Below are 20,756 nucleotides of genomic sequence, written 5' to 3' on the forward strand. Positions count from 1 at the left end.
TTTTATTTTATTTTATTTTATTTTATTTTATTTATTTTATTTTTTTTATTTTTTTTTATTTTATTTTATTTTATTTCCGGCGCTTTCTTGACATTTCTTTTCTATTATTTCCATTACTTTACTTTCATTATTATTTCTTTAATTTTTTTTTCCTTTCCTTACGTATCCTATTTTGTCCTATCCCCTCTTTTTCTGTCCTCTGCTCCCTTTTCGTTAGTATCTTTCCCTCTCCTTTCCATTATTTATGTTTCATTCAGCCCAGTTTACTCTTATTTCCTTAAGTTTAAGCTTATCTTTCTTTACTGCTTTTTTATTCTCAAGAAACTTTCGCCTTTCTCATTTTCCAGGGCGTCATAGTCCAACCCTCCTGGACGTCGGAGCAAGGGCAGAAGCCAGATCCCAAAATTAAAGCCAAAGTCGAAGTAACCCAGCAGCGTATCGACGAGGTAAAGGCGCTTCGTGAGGAAATCAGCAAAGGCAGCGCTCAGGAAACGGAAAACGAACGCCAGGTGCAGCAACTCACAAAAGAGCTCAATGCACAACAGGCTGGTCGCGAAGCGCTCGGAAAAGTGGTTGGTTCAGCACATGATAGCAGCGACGATGATCTGGTCGGTGCCGGCGAGCAAACTTCGCCAAATGGGATGCCCAACTTGGTGGAAGCCAACTCGCAGGTTGTTCACGAATTCGATATGCGTAAACTGCGTCGGCTGGAGTTCTCGAAACGTCGCAACCGTGAAGCTTTGATACTCAAATCCGTCGAGGAGGATTTCACCTTCAATCTGGGCGATGACGTGCAACAATGGGCGCATATACAGCACAACGGCACGGAGTATTTTGTGGGACGTCGTGAACGAGATCTGTTGATTGTGCATAAAGAGAGCGCTACATATAAGACAGGCATAATTGTCGATGTGGGTCAGCACATATCCTACTTAACCACGTACTCCTTCTGGAATGACGCGCAATCACAAACGGAAGGTGTTATTTTAGTGGCTGAGCAGGATCGTGTGCTATGGTATCGGGTTAATAATGTGACGCGCAGAGTGGAATTGTACTGGCAATGGGTTGTGGGTAACACTATCACTGGACTCACTTACTTCACAGTAGAGAGCAAAGACTACGTGGTTGTGTCTACAAATCAATCCTCACATACCGGCTTTTACACGCTGAATATTTATCAATTCGACCTAGGCTCACGCGAATTTTGGATTGCACAGCGCATGCAATTAGAGTTTCCTTGCCCCGAGACCACCTTACTCGATACGGGTCGTGATCTGATACTCGCCGTGCCACAGAACCAAACAGCTGCCATCTATACATTCAATCCGCGCGCCGACACCACAGACTACTTGCGTTTCAAACTCAAGCAGCAAATCGCATCCGATGATATTGAGTCTATCGCCAGCTTCAAAATGGGTGGACGTAGCTATATCGCAATTGGCGGTCAGCAGCCACAAATTTTACTCTATCAGCAGGGTGAGCTTTTGCCCAAAACAATATTGGCGCATAATTTTGGCGTTGTGCAGCTCTTCTTTCCAGTGCCGGTGCGCACCTACCGTGACGATCTGATACTGCTCGTACAACATCGTGTCGACTTCAGCACGCACAGCCTCACGGTGCTCGAGACCTTGATATGGGATGGCGAGGCGTTTGAGGCCAGCATACCGGTACCATGCAAGCTTGGGAAGCACACAGTCTTTGGCGTGAGCTGTATGTTGGATATACAACGCGATGCCGGTCTAAAAGGCGCAGCCTACTTTCGACGCGGCGATGAAGTGTCGTTAATTGTACCGCGCCACAATGCTGAGTCTGGGCTATTTAAGCTGCACACTGAACTGCTAGCGAAGAATTCAGAATACCTTGACCTGCAGGAGATCTTCGCTTTCCTAAAGGATTGGGTGAAGGAACAGGATGACTTGGTGGCGCAAGCACAAACGTTTCTTCAAGGACCTGCTGGCGACACGCCAATGACACAACCGGATCTTACGCAGCTCGAAGAACTAGAAACACCAGAACTTCTTTTGGATGATGGTGAGGTGGGTGAAATCTATGTTAACGACTACCGCTGGACGGACGAAGATACTTTACTTCATCTGGATCATGTAATAACAGCTATTGAACAGCTGGCATCGGATTTAAACATTGCCAGGCATAGACGCGACACTGCTTTTGATGAGTTCAATTTCGAACACTTGGAATTTGATAGTCTGGAAGTGGATGAAATGATTGTGCAGCAAGTCAACGGTGAAGATTTTTATGTGAAGGATGGGATGCTAGAGTTCAATGGGCTTTTGAATGTACAAGACATGCAAGTTTTGGAACATTTGGGTGCAGCCGAGGAGCGGGAAGCAGATGACGAGAATGAAGATGAGAGCAGCATAGAGGAAAGTGACACACTAGTGTTCGATGGCGACTTGGAATTTGAGTCCATTAATGGCATAAGCTGGCAGGAAATAAAGGAGAATATGGTGTTTACAGATGTGCCGTTGGGCTTTACTCAGCTCGAAGTGGATGGGGTAAGTTTGAGACTAAAACTCAGATATCTAAAAAAAAAATTTCATCACTTTCAAAAGTGTTTAGTAGAATTTTTTCCAAGTTTCCCAGAAATTGAGACACCTCCTCATATAACTAGTACTTCGGTTTTGTGACATATTTATTTCTATATAATCTGATTTTGGTTCCCACTCAATAGATCTGCCTTACCCTTTTCGCGGCCTTTTTGAACCTCTTAAGATTCTTGCGGCATTTCTGAGTCTTGAGATTTTCATGTCATCTGTCAATATTTCTTTCTTCCCTATCTTCCGCTATTATACCGACAACTTTTATTTAGGTGCCAGTCAGAAAGACATAGCGACTATCCAATCTTTCACTTATCCTTTCTCTTATACCTTTAATCTTTAACTAGGTGTCTGCAGAATGTGAGCTTTAAGCCACTTTAAGTTTGTGCAGGTCGATCCAGTATCGGATAAGCCAGTTCATTGAAAGACTAAAAATATTCTACTCATATGTATATGTAGGCTTAGAAAGCTACAAAACTATTAAATAAATCCGGTATAAGGTTACTCATTGGTTACACTTCGTAATCGTCCGTCTTCCCATATATGTACAGCCAGTTAGTCTGTGAACAGAAACAGAATGCCGTCTTCGTTTCGAGGATACTGAAAGTTAGGGGAATGTCCTGTGGAATTGATCGGCCTTGACTAGACAAAGACTACAACACTTTAACTTTAACTGCTGACGAGTTAAATCAGTTAAAATTATAAATTGGGCTATCAAGATCCTTTTGAGGTTAGGACTCATTACAGGAATTCTTTAAGATTGCGATGTTCTTTGTTTTGCTTCACTAGAGATCTGTTTTCCTTTCTTAATACTTTGTCAGACCTAACCACCAAACAAATTTTCACAAATTGGCTTAATGAAAATGAATGCAAGTGATTTGGCTTTGATGAGCCCAGGTTTTTCTCTCATTCTATGCATAGAACACCGCTTTATTGAGGAGAATTGAAAGCTTTTTGAATCATCCAAAAACTTGTTTACCTGCCCTTCCGCATGTCTGATTCCAATACATTTGTCCTCCACTTTTCACGCTTTTTTCTAATGTGTGGTCATATTTCAAAGAAGATCCAGCGCTATACTACACAACTTATTTTGTTTCTGCTGCCTGTGTATCAAACGTATCTGGTCTTGGCGGCCGGAGACCCAGAGGAGATGAGGAGATGGATAGGTAGTTTTATTTTAGTAAAAGTATTCAGCTAATGAGGACTTTATTGCAATGAAAAGGAAGGCCTTTGACCATGACTTAAGACGACGACTACATGGGTACAAAGATGCCAGCTCCAAGATCTTTGTATGGAAAACGCCGTCTGCTCATCAAATTAAAAGATCCATCGGGATGTATCTACACAATTTAAGGGTCGCCTGCTTTCCTGTCGCTATACCCTTGCTGTCATTTTGTGATAATTGAGCTTTGATCGTTTCCAAGTACTGGGATTGTACTAATTTTCCGTTTGCAGAACTTGTTTGGATACATGTTTTCCGTTCCTGTGAAGTAGTGTGAATTCAAGGACCTCTTCAACAGCTCTCAAGTTCCAGTTAGATGATGTAACTTAGTGCACCGTAATTGGATCTATGTAGCGTTTTATAGCACTAAAGCTTTGGCTCCCTTGGCTACGGCTGGACCGACCTAGGTATTCTACATTTGGCAAAATGCGAACTTCAGAACCATCTACTGTAACGGGGTTTATTCCCAATAGGGGTTTCTACTCGTGAACAGGTGTTTGGAAATTTTTTTTTTTGGGTTTTCTTACGTCCATCATCAGCTTCTAAGGTTTTGCTATTATCGATGGTCGGGGAATAATGTACGAGTGCCTTTCATTTCAGGGCATTCACTTTTCCTTTTCTAACTTATTCTGGGAAGTAGTCTTCGATATAATGCCATTGCGTTTCCCCCTACCACCCTCAATCAGATATCACTTCATCGGGGTTCAACTGACCGCAGCACAAGCACAGATGCTTTTCCTATCTCATTTGCGATCCTATCTCTATCGTAACCTCGCATGAAACCAAGTCAGCTGTCAAAAAACTCTTCTTGTCTATCCTGGCCAGTGTAGATAATCAATCCACAACTACCTAACTGGAAATAATTAGTTTCGCAAGTGAACTCAATAAAAATATTTAGTCTTAGTCGCATATAGAAAAGGAGAGCTTGTTTTTCTGAATGGAAGTAGAGCAACTACTTTCCAAAATTGATTCCTTTAACCCATTTCCTTGTCTTAAAACTAATTCACAGCTTGACTCCAACCATTAGCTCTGAAAGCGTAATAAGATCTGAGCAATGGGTGCCGACCTTTCGAGAGAATAGTTTCGTTAGATGGTCACCTCTTCAAAAGTTCAGGAGATCACTGGGCGAACACGAAATCTTATCTTAGTGACCAGGAGAAAAAATGTCTTTTCGGAAATTCAATCAATCTCTACATCGACTTCGAAAATGAGATGGCCAGCCTTCATCGAAGAGTTTTCCCAAAAATGTGTGGGAAGTTCGTCAAAAGACAATGACTTCGTTTAGGAGATGTTGAAAAGGTTGCGTCTCTGACTCACCACCCCTTCTGCTAAATAGTACAGAAATTGTGCTTATATTAAAGAAAAAAAATAAACCTAAGGGGACACAATTCTGTAACCGGTTTGTCTCCAAACCAAATGTGACAAGGGCTGACTGAAACTCTTTTCAAAATACATCATCTTCTCCTACTTTGGAAGGAATCAAACTACTCCGAGAAATATAGTAAACTAATTAACTTCAATTTGGTACCGATAGCCCAAAACGATTTGAATGCTTCTACTCGCTTATAAAGTTGTTGTCTCTGACCTTTTCCTGGGGCACTTGTACTATTCCGCAACCTTCTACAATCATTTTCCGATCTTCCAAAGTTCTACTCCAGCACTCGGTTTTGGTCTTTTAATATTTATGTCTAATGGAACCACATATGTACTTTCAGGAAGTTGTAATCGAGAACAAAATCTCGTTGAATGCATTGAACTCACTCGACTTTCCTGATGATTTCCTCTGGTCTGATGGTCCTACAGTTAGCGTTGTGCGCGGCGAAAAAACTTTCACCGACACGCTGAGTGTAAAGGCGCTCGACACTGAAGGTTTGCTGAACGCCGTGAACGCATCGGACGCCATTACGTTGAGCGGCGCACAAGAATGGCTTGGACATCCAACTTTCGCCAACCTCAAAATTACGGAGATCTTTCAGGTATGGTATCACTACCTCTTTTTATCAACTCACAGTTTTAATGTTAAATTTTCGCTTTCTTTAATAGCTCAATGGCACCACACGTGGACGTGACATCGGCAATCTACCAAACAACCCTACGTTGAAGGACTCAAATCAGATTGAGGCTATTTGCAACTTTAAGCAGCTGCAGGTGCATGGTCCCATACACATAAAGGGGCTGTATGACGGGCAACCGCTTGAACCTCTCTTGCGTGATATCGTGCAACGACCCGCACATCCTGAGGCCACTATCACCGTGCGTGCTAAAAAGCGCTTTAGCGACGTGCAAATGCCGTTGGACTTTGAAGTGTTGGATGGCAAGTTGAATAACATACCAGTGGAGAATTTCGTGCCGGCGCATACAAAGCAGACGTTGGATATGACCGCCTTGCAGGCGTATGTTTATTTTTCCAATCTCACGCTTAGTGGTCGCTACGATGGCGTGGATCTGGAGGAGCTTATGCAGAATGCGATCAGAATAGATCAGCCACAGGTAGCTTTGGACACACATCTAAGTTTCGCAAACGCTTTACAGAGCGACGAAGTGGATGTAACGACTAGTCTAAATGGCGCGCCTATAGCGGAGAACTATCAAACCATCGATGAGGATATGAATATACCCGTTGCGTATTTTGAGCTGCTACAAGCTAAGGAGGCTGATATACTGGGAAATATTGAAGGCGACAACGCGAAATGGAATATGCACTCGCAGGCGCAGTCTGATGAGGATAGCGGAAACATGCCAACCGGCAACATTTACATAGAAGAGCTCAAGCTCGCTTACGGCCTAGACGTAGATGAAATTCATGGCATTAACGCTTCGCTGGTTTGGAGTTTTCTCGATGAGATCGATGACTTGCCCCAAATGGTTTTGGATGGTAAAATCGTAGTGGATCACGTCATAGTTACCGGCGATGTTCACGTACACAAGCTCAATCAGCAACGCTTCGATGAGGATTTGCAACTCACCATTGTGTGGTTGAATCGCCCCAATTACCTAAGCACACGCCTCACATTCAGCGATCCACTCGTGGTACATGGAAAACTCCAAATAAACGGCGCATATAATGGCATGAACCTGCAAGCGATCATTGATGATATGATTTTCCGCGAACCCACCAACGGCACAGTACAAGTGTTCGCCCCAAAGAGCTTCACGCAGCGTGTGCAAGTCGTGCGCGACACACACTTGGAGGCTCTCAACGGCATACCCTTCTCAGACATCGCCACCAAGAAAACCATTTGTAACTTCCGCGGCACTCTGCAGCTGCACGGCAATCTAATCGTAAATGAGCTTGAACTCGCTGGCGCGCTTAACGGACAACCAATGTCTGCATTTAGCAGAGCGATACGCTTTGATCATGACATGCGAAATTTCATAATGCAAGGCGTTGTAAACTTCAGCACGCAACAGTTACACTTGCAAGACCTAACTGTGCGCGGCCAACTTAATGAGATGCCGAATTTGGCACACTTCTTCGACGAACTGGTCTACAAGGATAAAGTTTGTATGCTGAAAGGTTCGAATACTTTCACTGGTCGCGTGAGTATAGAGAAAGGCGCATATATACGCAACTTGAATGGCTATAACCTTTTGACGCTATTTGATAATATCGTCTATGTGAACGAACCGCAACCGGTGCTGATAAGGGCACCTCTGACATTCAAGGGTTCAGTGCGCGCGCAAAATTGGTTCGTACAGGATACACTTGAGGCAACTCATTTAAATGGGTTTGCATTGAAGGAGTGGTTCACGGACACTTTGCGGCTGGATAAACCGCAGGAAATAGAACGTGAGTAGGAAATGAGTATCATAAGATAGCAGACTTAAATGTTAAGGACTCTTTTTCAACAAAGTATCTGAGGAGAAGCTCGGCCAAACACTAACATATGTGTAAGCGCCAATCTATTATTATTATTATCTGATATTTGTTGTTGAATTCCAACTTGTAGAGAAATGAACCAAAAGTATTAGAATAGAAGCGAGAGAGAGAGAGAGAAAGAAAGTAAGGAAGATGCCTTGACAAATAAGCATTTGCCACTCGTGCCATTTTTCGATCAAAATATTTTACCGCACGGCTCCAGCAGCTGTGGAACTGTTTACTCAGAGTATCGCTTACTTATTTCAGGTAGAAACATTTAATAGTTCTAGAGTAATAAAAAAGTGTCTTAATTTTAATCTCTCGAAATTGTAGGGCATTTGAGGAGAAAAGGCAAGAAGACTCCGTCGAGGAGTACTTGGAAGCCATATTTTAAAGCAATAGAAGTACTAAAGAAAATATGCGAGTATTATGATTAACGTCTGATAGGATAGACACAGATTTCATCTTCCTCTCCACCTCTAACTACTTTCCACTAATTCGCCGAAATGGGGGAGTTCTGAGAATGAGCAAGAATATCCCCCCCGAGGTAAGAGAATGTCGGGCAATTGCTCATAAGGTGTAAGCACTGTCTTCATTATCCAGACAAGAGGGACAGACGCAGGCAACGGATAGAGAAAATCGGTTAAAATGCCAATAAATAATTTACAGTCCCTCTAGCTCAGAGAGCAGATACTTGCTGTAGATTTCATTAGAAGGATATTAGATTAAAGGGTTGGCAACCGGGAGTGCCTAAGGACACAATATGAATGAAGTTGAAAGGAAACTTTAATGCAGCTTGGCCATCACTGCACTATCTCTCCTGACAAAGCCTCAAAGGGTGAAAATGTGCTTTTTTTCCTTACAAGGGTGTGGCGAACACAAAATTTTCTCACCGGATTGCCTTTATTTTAGAATCGAATACAAAAAGAGAAAGGGGCAATCAAAAAGCGACATTTTTTGCTAGAAACAAAATCATCATAAGAAAGAATTACCTCACTTATCTACATACATACAAGCTCTTGAGTTTGGTTTAAAAACTTTCAAAAAAGGTTTTCAGTTTTTCTGCATATTGGGGTGAATTATTTTTAAGGTTTGAAAATATAATAAAAAACCTTCTTTTCAGGTAAAATTAATTTTATTCCTAAACCTTTGTAGCTCATAATTTATTTGAAGAGTCAACACGACAGCTTTATCTTCGGTATTCATATTACGTTCAGATGGGAGTAACTCAAAACACTCGGTTCTCCAGGAAGCTTCACCTTCCTGAAACAATTTGTTCTACTTGCTGAAGAGTTAATGCGGACTATACAATCCGACCTGGGCTAAAATTTGAAAATGAAAGTACTTTCGTAGCTCATAATTTAATTGAAGAACCGACATGACAGCTCTACACTTCGGTATTCATATTGCGTTCAATTAAGAGTAATCCAAAAAACTCTCTTCCCAAGAAGGTTTTTTTATTGTAGAAGTTAAAATACAGACCATATTCTATTTGTTGGACTGCTTTCGTGCCCCTATAATCTGCTTGAAGTCTACGGACTTCACAAATAAAGTATAAAAGAGCTTCAGGGTTCTTAAACTCTCCTGTTGAGGCATGAGAAATTCAAATAAGTGCTGTGGTCGCATTTCCCTCGCTACAGGAATGAGAAATTCGCCTCAGTCGTTAATAAGGACTCTAGAGTAAGCAAGTGTGGCCAGATAATTTGGCTAAGGCCAGCGCTCATCCTCTGGGAACTCGCAGGGGAGGTGCAGAAGAGTACTACGCTCATTTCAAACTCTAGCACACCGATGCTCAGCTAGTAAATATTTCTAGCCTTCAAATGGGCTTGAAGGCCTCTTCGCGAATAGCAGTATTTTAGGATGAAATTTCTTTACCATTTTCAAATTATTATTTTTGGTTACAAACTCGATTAGGTTTTATGCGATCATCTGTTCATTTTTCGTGCTCGAGAATAATGTCAAAAAGCCTTAAAGCATCGCAGGATAAATTTGACTAGAGCAGGCAGAGCTGGCTGGCTTAAATTAAACTCACTGAATGAAATGCAAACTTCTTTTTACGAAACCTAAACCAAGGCAAATTCATTCCCATCTATGGTAGATTTTTCCTATTCTTTTAGGAGTTCCAGCTGGGATCAGAAATTATTGTTAGAGTCTGAGCTTAAACTTGCGCTAAATTTTGCTAGGTAGAATTTTCAGCTAGTTTTATTCTAGGAGCTCACAACTATTTATGTAGCACTTTATCTTAAAATAACTATTTTTAGTCTGCAAAAAATTGCTTCAAGGTTATCAAGTTCTTGATCCTTAGCATGAGTATGATTCTTCATAGACCCATTACCATATATTATGAATCGAATTAGATGCAGCCATTCACAATTAGTTCCTAACTAGTAAGAGCTTATGCCACTCTACCAACTCTTTTCATTTCTCCCTTTGCAGAGTATCTCATATTTGCGCCATGCAGCTTAAATGGCAATAGTTTCTACGCAAGCTATCTGAACGACATTGATCTTTCGCAAGTCATTACTTTGCATACGGCACAAAATCTTACCGGCAACATTACATTCTCCGAGTTACATTTGGATGGGCAAATTCATGTGCAAGGTGCGGTAAATGGTGTCGATTTGGAAAAGGAGTATGCGAATACTTTAATGGTGAGTAAACTATAGAATATTGGTTTAAAACTTAAATTCAGATACATAAGTGCAGTAAAATGCCGAGACACTAGGCTTGGGTTTTGTAGTAAGCTCGGAAATTTATCTCGAGGTTTAAACTAGTACATATCTAAATTTCTGGTTTAAATTGCTAGACGCTAGTTGTATCCAAAGGCATCTTACGTAGGTAGAGTTACGCGTTTTCCTCTATGATAACAGAACATCGGTCTTTGTATTTTGAATCTTGGAAATCTAAAATAGCAAAGTCAGCTTTTATCTCGTCAGTTACTCAACGTTTCGACAAAAGTGGAGACGGGTTGTCTTCGCTGGGGGCTATAACTAATTTTTTATCACAGGCACGCTCGTCCCAAAAGGATGGCCGCTAAGATTATCGCCTATTTCGTTTCATCCTTTACACCCACATTGAAACGATAAAGTATTTTCATATATCCCCTACATATATTCCGGAGGGTTATGGTAAATCGACACATTGGAATTCATGCATAGAAAGAGAGCTTAAACTCAGACTCAATTTTTGCACTGATCATTTGGCCCTGTAACCGCCTAAGCGGTGTTGGCCGAGTTCAACAAATCACGCCAGTCGTTTCTCTCCTGGGTCAACTGACGCCAATTGGAAATGCCAAGCGAATCCAAGTCCTTCTCCCCTTGGTCTTTCCAACGCAGTGGAGGCCTCCCTCTTCCCCTTCTACTACCAGCGGGTTCCGAGTTGAATACTTTCAGAGCTGGAGCGTCGGAGTCCATTCCAGCGACATGGCCAAGCTAGCGGAGCCGCTGTATTTTAATTCGCTGCACTACGCTGCATCGTTCCATCGCCTACGGTACTCGAATGCTGTCAATGTCAATGCTTCGGCAGCATATAGTGCCAACACGGGCATGATAAGTGACTTATGGAGTGTGGTTTTCGTATGTGTAGAGAGGACTTGACTTCTAAATTGACTACTCAGGCCAAAGTAGCAAGAGTGGTTCTGCGTTGGATTTCCATGCTGACATTATTATCGATGTCAATGCTGGTTCCCAAGTAAACAAAATTCTCTACTTTCTCGAAATTATAACTGTGAACAGTGACGTGGGTGCTAAGACGCGAATGCGCTGACTGTTGGTTTGATAACAGGAGATACTTCGTCTTGTCCTCGTTGACCGCCAGACCCATTCGCTTAGGTTCCTAATCCAACGGGGATGCCAAAGCGGCATATAGGCAGCTCCCTCTAGTGCTATCGAAAGCGGCTTTGAAGTCGACAAATAGGTGGTGAGTTTCTATCCTCTTCCCGCGTGTATTTTCCAAGATTTGGCGTATTTTGAATACCCGGCTCTTCCGGTCTAAAGCCACACTGATAAGGCCCAATCAGTTCTTTGACGGTGGGCTTCAGTCTGTCACACAATACGCTCGATAAGACCTTGAACCTATGCTTCGAAGGCTGCTCCCGCGGTAGTTGGCGCGAATGGCGGGGTCGCCTTTCTTGTGGATTGGGCAGATTACACTTAATTTCCAGTCGCCGGGCAAGCGTTTATCTGACCACATTTTGCATAAGAGTTGATGCATGCACCTTATCAACTCCACTGTCAGGTCCAGCAGCTTTATTGTTTTTCAAGCGCGCTATAGCTATTTGATGAGTGAGCTTAAGCCCAAGATATCGAGTCGGTGCTTAAACTTACTCACTCAAAAGTTCTTTTGATTTCCGTAAATTAACCTCCGACCCCTCAGCAGTACTGGAAATTCACTTTACGCCCGCCTATTCTTTGGAGAAAAAGTGTGATACACAGCAGCAGTCGCCAAACCCGATTCAGAGAGCCAGAGACTTTGGACAGTATCTGTGTCGTAAAGTTTTCCGCAGGAGTGGTAGGTATTTGCGCATTTGGAACTAAGGCGATGGAGGGGGCTGTCAGGCCGTTTTTATCGGGGCGACTTGATGAGCTAGAGCTCACCTTGTCTCTTGCAGTTTTATAGAGCGATAGTGGCAACCAAGCATGATTTTATCGTGTTATTCAACACAGGCGATCTCCTCAGCGCACTCTTTCACTGCCAATTTCTGCTTTATGTTGTACAGGCATAAGATAATAGCTACTACCGACAGGCCAATTGCCTTGTGAGTAGCTAGTAAAGTTTCGTTGTCACACACCAAGAGCTGCGGGCTATTGCCTTGAGGACATTGGTTATCGCACCAAGCGAAATTCGCAGAAAAGTTGTGTGTATAGTTTTATGGTGCTGAAAATTATACTTCTTGAGAGCTTTAGAAAATCCTTAGACATTGTAGTGTTTATAGGAGCACTGCTGAGTTTTAGGTGGACACAATATCAATATCTATCCTTGGACTGGATTGGCCTAATCTGAATCCCAGGCTACTCAGATTGCCCTCTCGGTTTTTATTCTGTTTTCCAAGATTATTTTCTTAATTGATGTAGTATTCTATCCTAGTAGGACTCTTCTCCTTTTGCTGATCCTCTTGACAACGTTTAATTATTTCCGGCTGGATTAACTTCGGCAGTTATTGAAGCCGCTTTGAGCCGGGAACTTCTATGCAACAAAATCGCAGAGGTATTTGCTAGGGATTCAAAGAAGATGAGTGGGTTTCAAATGAATACGATTGGATGAGTCTAAGCCGACGATACGATATTAGTGACCGATCTTCAGCCGGTAAAGGAAAGTCGATGCAGTTGGAAGGCTGTTCTCTACTGTCTGAGAATATCAAATAGCAATGTTAGCCATGAAACATTCCAGTATTTTTTACTTCTCCCCACTATCCTGTCGTTTACTTACCTCTTATTTTTCCATACTTACTTTCAGACTCATGGAAATCAACACGTCATTACGCCGCTAACACTGCATTCCGCATTAGTGCGTGGAAATCTAAGAACCAACGCCCCTGTAAACAATGATAAAGATTTGCGTGAAGTTGCAATGCTTAACGGCGACCAGCATTTTGAGTCGCCGCTCTATTTTGAGGATGTGAATGCAACGGAAGTAAAAACCAAATACCGCATGTCAGGCATAAACATGGACGAATGGTTCAGGACCGCGCTGCGAACGGCCGGCAAATCGCAGCAGTTCATTACCGGCAATTGGAGTGCGCGCACATTAAATGTCAACTCTGGGCCCACATTACCAAGCTACTTGGCCAGCGGGCGGCCGCGACCAATGCCCTTTGGTGCGCTGATACGTAGCGTGCGCGAAGGTAAGCAATACGAGGATTTGTGTGAGCAGTTGAGGAGGCTGGTGAAGAAGCAGCAGCGACGCGGTTACCAGTTGAAATACTTGGAGCGGGCATTTGAGTTGGACTTGAAAAGGGAGGTTGAAGCAGATGCTGATCGCATTGAGAAAATACAGGCAGTATTCGCTATGGAAAACGAAGGTGTCAATTACCTCCTAATTAATATGGTTAATCAAACACGTGTGTTAAAGTGGAACCCACTTAGTGGGATGTACGACGAGGTAGTCATCTTTCAGTCTGGCACCATCAATCAAGTAATCGCGATGGAAGCAGCGGGGATGTCAGTGTCAAACACTATACACTTTGTAACTAACAAGGCAGGCGTAGAAGGTTCACTTAAGTACTGGCGTCTGGAGCGCAATAACCTTACATTGCTGAAGTCATTTGAGAAACCGGCCACTGAGCTGATGTTATCGGCACACATGCCCGACAAATTATACGCTTTAAACACAGATACCGTCTACGGCTATGATTTGAGTAAACTCAGCCACACCAATACCTGGTTTCTGCCTGACTGGCTGGACAACACGAGCTATCGCTTTGTACCCCACCACTCGCAGGCGCTTATGGTTACCAACGGCGAGGTAATACTGCTCTTCAACGATGACGAGTTTAGCGCGCGTGACAAGCGGACCTCAGCGCCGAATTACAGTCTACCCCTTTCCTACCAACGTGTAATTCGCCCACAAGCTTACAACCTTACCGAAGTTGTGCTAAAGCCGAATGCTTCGCTAACGCATCAATTCCAACTCGCTGACTTCCGCGTTGTTATCGGACACATTCTTGACGACTTGAATTACCGCCTGCGACTTGAGGTGAATATTACACAACTCAGCATACCGGAGACGGATTTGCACGACGAGCACTTGATGCAGGACTTTATAGCAATAATGGAGGAGCTTAGGCGCCAAAAAAATCTACCCAAACACGACCTTCGAAAGCATTGAATGGGACATGCTGCAGCTGCCCGAAAATCCGGCGCAGGTATTGGCAGGGCGCACTGTGCAGATCTTGTGGCCTAGCATTGTGGACATGGAGGAAATACAGGGTTACCTACAGGGTGCTGATGCAGCAGATGTGGCCAGCATTATGACCATCATGGATCATTTGGGCACAACAGTGCGTGATGTGCTCATACTGGCCAATAGCATAGAGGATGGCACACAGCTCTTTGAAGGCGACGATGCGGCTGCGCATGCGTGGGAGTTGAGCGCTGTCATTGAGTGCATACGCAGTTTGCAGCACTATCTGGAAAACACGGTGCGCGTGCTAAAGGCCGAAGCGCTCAAAGAGACGCAAGCGCCAACAACTCGTGAGGAGGACTTAGAAATGTCGGCAAGCGTGCTCGATGCGACAGATAAAGTACCAACCGTAGAAACCCCCATTGAGTTCACACGCGAAAACAACACTTGGCTAAAGTTTGCCAACAGAAATTTACCTGCTCCTGGCGCCGGTGAAATTCTGCCCATCTTAGTGCGTGCGCATTCAAGCGAACCGCTTGAACTGCTGGCAGTCACCGTAGAGGTACCGCAATTGGTGGGCATGCAACAAGCTGAAGTCGTTTTGTATTTGGATGTCCTCTCCGGCACGCGCTTTCAAAGTATAAGCGCGCGCAAGCCGCATTCGTTAATCACCCTGCAAATAGCCACTGAAACGTTGCTTGCCTTTGTCGAGGATTGTTGCACCATACGCGTGTTTGTCTATCGCGGCGTGCAGGGCTTCGTGGAGTTTGTGAGCTTCAAGAGCGAAGCGGATGTTTTGAAAATATTCGCCGTTATGCTACACGACAGTGATGGTTTGGAGCAGCGGCCGCACTTGGGTGTCGCTCATGCTGTAGGTCTAGTCTTCTACCGGTTTGTTGGCGCGGGCTCAACGCTGCGCATGCCCGCAAACCTACTGTGCAATTAGGCCGAATAATTTAATAAATTAAATGAATGTAAAGATTCATAATCAAGCTAAGCTTGTAAATAAAAGTTGTATGATAAATTTATTTGTTAAAAATCTGCTATTTTATTTACTTATCGTTCACTTAAATATTAAGACTCATAAAAATTTGACTCATCTTAAATGCTAATAACGCTTAAAACTTCTTCTTAGTAGTGTGTGGTGTAAGTATTAAAGCTCGAAGCAATATTTGAATTGGTTGTCTTACGAAAGCTGGAAAAAATAAATAATGAAAGTAACCTAAATATCCAGTAGTCCCTTATTGATAAAGCTAGCAGAGGTTGCGTATATAAAGTTTAGAGGCGAAATAGATAGTAGTAGAAAGGAGTTAAATTATATTAAAGTAATAAAACATACCGCCAGAGTTTTAAAATACCTCAAAAGAGCTCAATCATTGACTTATCGATGTGTCGATTAGCAGGCATGCTTTTATCTTTGAAAGCTTGAAGGTGAGAATATAACTTAGCACGCTTTATAAAACCCCAACTTGGCTTGAGATAATCCAGCCTCTCTTGGAACCGAGAAAAAGTTCCAATAGGTGGCAAACCGCTTGCTCCTAATGTTCCAACGAAGTAGATGAGATATTAATCAGACTAAAAACTGGTCGTACAGTTCTCACCATTATCAAGTTAGAGGATGGGAGAAGGTGGCGAACTCCAAATCAAGTTCCATAGCTAATCAGAAATCGTTATGAATGAGGGATATATTGAATTGAAGTCTGAGGAATGGATGATTGGCACGACCTTCAAATCGTAGACTGCTGCGAGAGCCAAGTTTATCTTAAAGGCCTCAGAATAAAAATAAATAAATAAATAAACAAAAAAATCATTTGATATAAAGTTTTGTTAAGCTGGTTGTTACAAGCGCGGCAAAATTTCGTTCGATCGTTCTATCCTCGATAGTTTATTAGAAAAAAATCATACGTACGTCCTTCGTATGGGTCACTAAATGATATTGAATATCCCAAAGCTAATCACAAATCGGTCAGAGCCAGCCAGTGTACGGTTTAGATAATCGCCCAAAGCGTGGAACCCGTTTCAATTTGTATTGAGCTCTAAGGTAATAAATGTAAAAGTATTCTCTGGTTGCCAAGAATGTACCTTTCCAGGCAGTTTATGTCAGTTCCTTAGATAATCTTTCTTGGGTGTGTGTTGGGAAAGAGCTCTTCATAGCCAGTCTCAAAACTCCGTGGCAGATAGCAGGTATGTATGTTGTCGAATCTTTCAAGAATTTTGGAATGCCCAAACTCTACTTCAGTTAACCCACAATGGTTTTTAGACTGAAAACCACTTAATATGCCATTTGGTCTTAAGCAAATTGGAATGCAAGGTATTAGCAACTGACGAACTCCGAGCCTTTCAGAGAAGAATTTTAGAGAAAAAGTGGCATTGGATTAGTCATGGCGTGCATTGACTAACTAATTGGCGCCATGGATACCTGAGAGTAGGCTTTCGGCCGGTATTTGTTTCCGCTCTATGCTCCAGATAGGTACGTTAACCGATTAGTTTCATGCCTAACAGACGTAGCTTTTTTCTAGCCAGTTCTGCTTCCTATAGACTACACAAAATATTAAGGGCTTGACTATAGTAGCCTAGAGCCAAGAAATTACCTTTCCTAGGAGGCATCATTCCATACACAAAACTTCCCCATAGAGGTATGAGAACTGAAATCCAATTATAACTTGGCTCACAAGAACAAATCCCTGAATCGAATGGCATTGCGGTCCCAATTTCCTAGAGAAATTAACAAGAATGTACGAAGAAACTAAGTTCTATCGGGACATGGAATAATTCTGAACGAGCTGGCTCACAAACTAACAAATTATGGATCTGTGGATAGTCTGGTGACAATGGTACCCCGTTCGCTTACAGTAAGGAATATAGCCGACATATTGCTACCGGAGGCATCACCGGAAATTAAGAGTGATTTTTTTATTTTGTAGACTAAGCCTAGGAATATCGAAATATTCGTTTAGTGGCCTATGTGTATTGGAACCGGCTAGTGACCATTTGGCCTACTTCAAGCTTTATATTTATCCTCGGCAAAAGTATAGGTTTGGTTAGCAACGATATACCTTAACCAAGGGATACAAACTCGGAGAGCTACCTTACGACCTCTTTGGTCTGGTCGATATGGTAAAGACGAATCAGATTGGGTTTAGGTTTGATGGCAGCCTGGAAAATGGCAAACTTAGATATTTTCTCCACTGAATTTTTCTAAGAGCAGAGTTACTAATCTGTCAGTCTAAGAGGCTCCCTCAAGCGGCGTCATTCCACCACCCCAACCAGACGGATCTTGTCACTTTGCAGTGCCGAAACTTTATCCCAGGGCACAGCAACCGGCAGGTCCTCCCTTATAAATTATACTCGTTGCAGAAAAAATTAATAAAGCAACAGCAACTCAAAAAAAAAATATAATTTTCGGTCCCGTCATTCAAGAGTCAGAAGCTTCTCATCTATTGCACTCGACTCCATCCAAATTGTAGTTGATTTTTTTTTGTGAAATCTCTTACAAACAAAACTAATTATAATAAATATTTACAAAAATAATCCACTCTGCATTTTCACTTACACGCTACAGTCCCTTTAACCCACTTTATGGTATTTTCACTGGTAAAAATAGTCGCGGATCGCCTATTTTCGGACTCAAGCGCACTATCACCTGGTCATCGCCATCACCCACTTCGAGGAAGGAATTCCAATCGGCTAAGAAGTAGAAACCATTCTTGCGTTTGGGTGGCTTCGGTTCTTCCTTATTCGTATCGACGCCACCAAAAGAGTCTTCCAGATCGGCCAGCGAGCCATTGCGCGGTTCTTCCGTAGTTGTCGTGCTGCTTCTGCTGCTCACTTCTGTCGCACTGTTGCTGTTCGTTGCAGCGCTTGCCGCAGCTTCCACGTCTACTGGTTCTGGAGCAAGATCAGAATCGCCGTCGGCCGCGCTCTTCTCTGTGCTGGTGTCTGTTGTTGCGCTTCCTGTTGTGCTCTCACCAGTGGCGGCACTCACTGCCATCACTATAAGCGGCGTAACACTTTGGCGCCGACTTTTACTAGTGTCATCTGCGGCTGTTTGCTGCTTCTTCAGCGTTTCCAAATACTTCGTATCCGCTTTACGCAGCAAATCTGAAGATACGCTGAGGTTCAAGCGTTGCAGCTCCTGCAGGTTGCCGATTAAGCGCTGCAGCTCATGCAAATCTTTTGTTATGTCAACGGGTGCATCCTCAACTGGCGGTAGCTGACTGGTATCTCTTTTCAAAGTAGTTACTGGCACATCGCTTTGTGACGTGCCTGCCGGTAAATCTGGTGACGCTAGCTGATAGTTCATTTCGCTAAACTCGCCCATCAAATCGTCCATGCTCCCAGGATCCATGTCGGCATACACATCCTTATCGCTACGCCTTTGGAAGCCTAGTGTCTGCTCAGTGGAAACGCCAATTTTGTTGGCTGCGCGCTTGATAGCCGCTTCTATGATCTTAGTTGCGCTAAAAACGGGAAGGTCGAGCGCACTGGACGTGGTAGGCTTGGGCTCTTTTGGTACCAGCGACTTTGGCGTCGTAAGCGAAAAGAAGGCTTCCTTTTCGCTAGACGCATCTACACTTTCAGCGCTGGTTGCATCGTGATTCGTTGTGGGGAAGGTGGTGCTTGAGCTTATAGCACCCAAATTGCTTATTAGGTCAATATACTCTCCATTGGCTTTGGGACGCTCTGCAGTGACTATATGCACTGGCTTTGCGGTAGTAGACTCCAATTGTTTTTCAGCTCTTTCATTGTTCGCGTGGTTCGTAAGTTTGGTCTCAATCTGCTGGGATAATTCTGTTGGCAAAGTGATGCCTAATTTTTCCAACTCCTGAGCATTGCTCAAGATCTTTTGCAGCTCTTCGAGATCAGCCTTCTGCTGCCCATTACCGGGCTTTTGCGGTTTGTGTGTCGCAATGAAACGCGGGGGCTCCTTCGTCACAGTTTTTTGTATTATCGGCGGCTGCATATTCTGGTACGAGTTGCGCTCCTCATCCTCGAGTTTCTTAAAGAACTCCTGATACTGTTCAAAGTCTTTGTCGAATGATGAATTCTTTGGGTTCGCTGGTGCCGGCATAGCCAACTCACGTAACTCCTCGCTGGAGGTGGGTTCTGGCACAGCCTCTCCCTTCTTGTCCACATGTGACTTTGTTGGATGCTGATGTTCCGGCGTGAGTATGTTCTCGAATGGTTTGTACTCATGCGCCTTCTCGGGGTAAATAATCTGCGCTCCATTTGTGTTTTGTACGGCATGTGTATGCGCCGACGCGGAGGTTACCAGATTGGATAAAGTCGAGATATCCTTTGTATAGCTGCTTACAGTTGGCGTAGGCGTGGCTGGTTCTAAGATGCCCTGCACGCCATGGATCTTCACGCGCTCTAGCTCCTGTACTTTACTCAGCAGCTTCTGTAGTTGCACAAAGTCGCTGGGATCCACTTCTTGCAAGCTGCTACCGGAGCCAGTGTCATTGGTGATGTCGATTATTTTTTGTGCGAAATTTTGTGTGCGCTTGCCGGAAGAAGGTTTCGCAGCAGTGGCCGAAGTAGAGATTTCAACGCGTCCAAAAGCGCCTTGTTCCGCGCTCGCAACCTGTTGGTAGAGCTCTTGCAGATGCGCGAAATCATTCGAGGGCGCACGGAGTTCATTGGATTTGGGATTAGGCGCATTTACCTTGCGCGTAGTGAAACCAACGAATGGTATGGGCGTATCCGTTGTGGTCGCGCGTATGCTGTTCTCAAGCTTATCCGAATTCAAACGTTCCAGCTGTTGTACACGATTGATGAGCTCCTGCAACTGATCATTGTCAGCGTCCGGCTTCTTGGGCTTTTGCGCGCTGAGGCCATTTGTGATGCGCTGAGCCAAACCGATCGAAGTAACGGCAGGCGTTGGCGTAGTTGATGTTGTGGTGCTAGTGGAAGTCGTTGTAGTTGGCGCGCTTGTGGTGGTAGTGGTAGTAGGCGCAGGTGTAGTTGTGGTAGTAGTTGTTGTGCTGGTGCTAGTGCGCGTGCGCTCCAACTCTGCAAAATACTTTTGCAGCTGCTCAAACTCGCGATAGCTAGGCGCTGGCGTGCGCGCCGTTGTTGAAATTGTTGTTGTGGTAGTAGGCACAGTTATCGTGCTGCTAGGCAGCGCGCCTGCCTGTTCAAACAAGCGCTGCAAGTCCGCTTCATTCAAACCACCAAATGGCAAGGCACGCTGTGTGGTCGTTGTTTTTGGCTTCGGTGTTGTAGTAGTCACCACTACTCTCCCAGTTTGTCCGGCACGCGCCTGCTCATATAACCG

At 43.7% G+C, this 20,756-nt stretch overlaps 2 protein-coding genes across 2 annotated transcripts in view; one reads left to right on the forward strand and one right to left on the reverse strand.

Annotated features, from left to right (window-relative positions):
• The window catches only part of LOC118751532, a 52,960-nt gene extending 37,512 nt beyond the window's left edge, over positions 1-15,448 (forward strand). The window contains 6 exon segments of the mRNA XM_036486363.1: positions 348-2,516; positions 5,496-5,756; positions 5,824-7,570; positions 10,076-10,290; positions 13,094-14,428; positions 14,430-15,448. Of these exon segments, the coding sequence (XP_036342256.1) occupies positions 348-2,516; positions 5,496-5,756; positions 5,824-7,570; positions 10,076-10,290; positions 13,094-14,428; positions 14,430-15,425 (6,723 nt within the window). The 3' untranslated portion in view covers positions 15,426-15,448.
• A 1,795-nt stretch (positions 15,449-17,243) lies between these two features.
• On the reverse strand, positions 17,244-20,756 carry LOC118751531 (mucin-5AC-like; the record flags this gene model as incomplete). The annotated part of the gene is given in 1 exon segment (XM_036486362.1): positions 17,244-20,756. A coding segment is annotated over 1 exon segment (2,700 nt), but the record flags the coding sequence as incomplete, so codon positions are not given.

This window comes from Rhagoletis pomonella, unplaced genomic scaffold (genome assembly GCF_013731165.1).
Source record: "Rhagoletis pomonella isolate Grant_MI unplaced genomic scaffold, Rhpom_1.0 Rhpom_scaffold_00767, whole genome shotgun sequence".
Classification (NCBI taxonomy): domain Eukaryota; kingdom Metazoa; phylum Arthropoda; class Insecta; order Diptera; family Tephritidae; genus Rhagoletis; species Rhagoletis pomonella.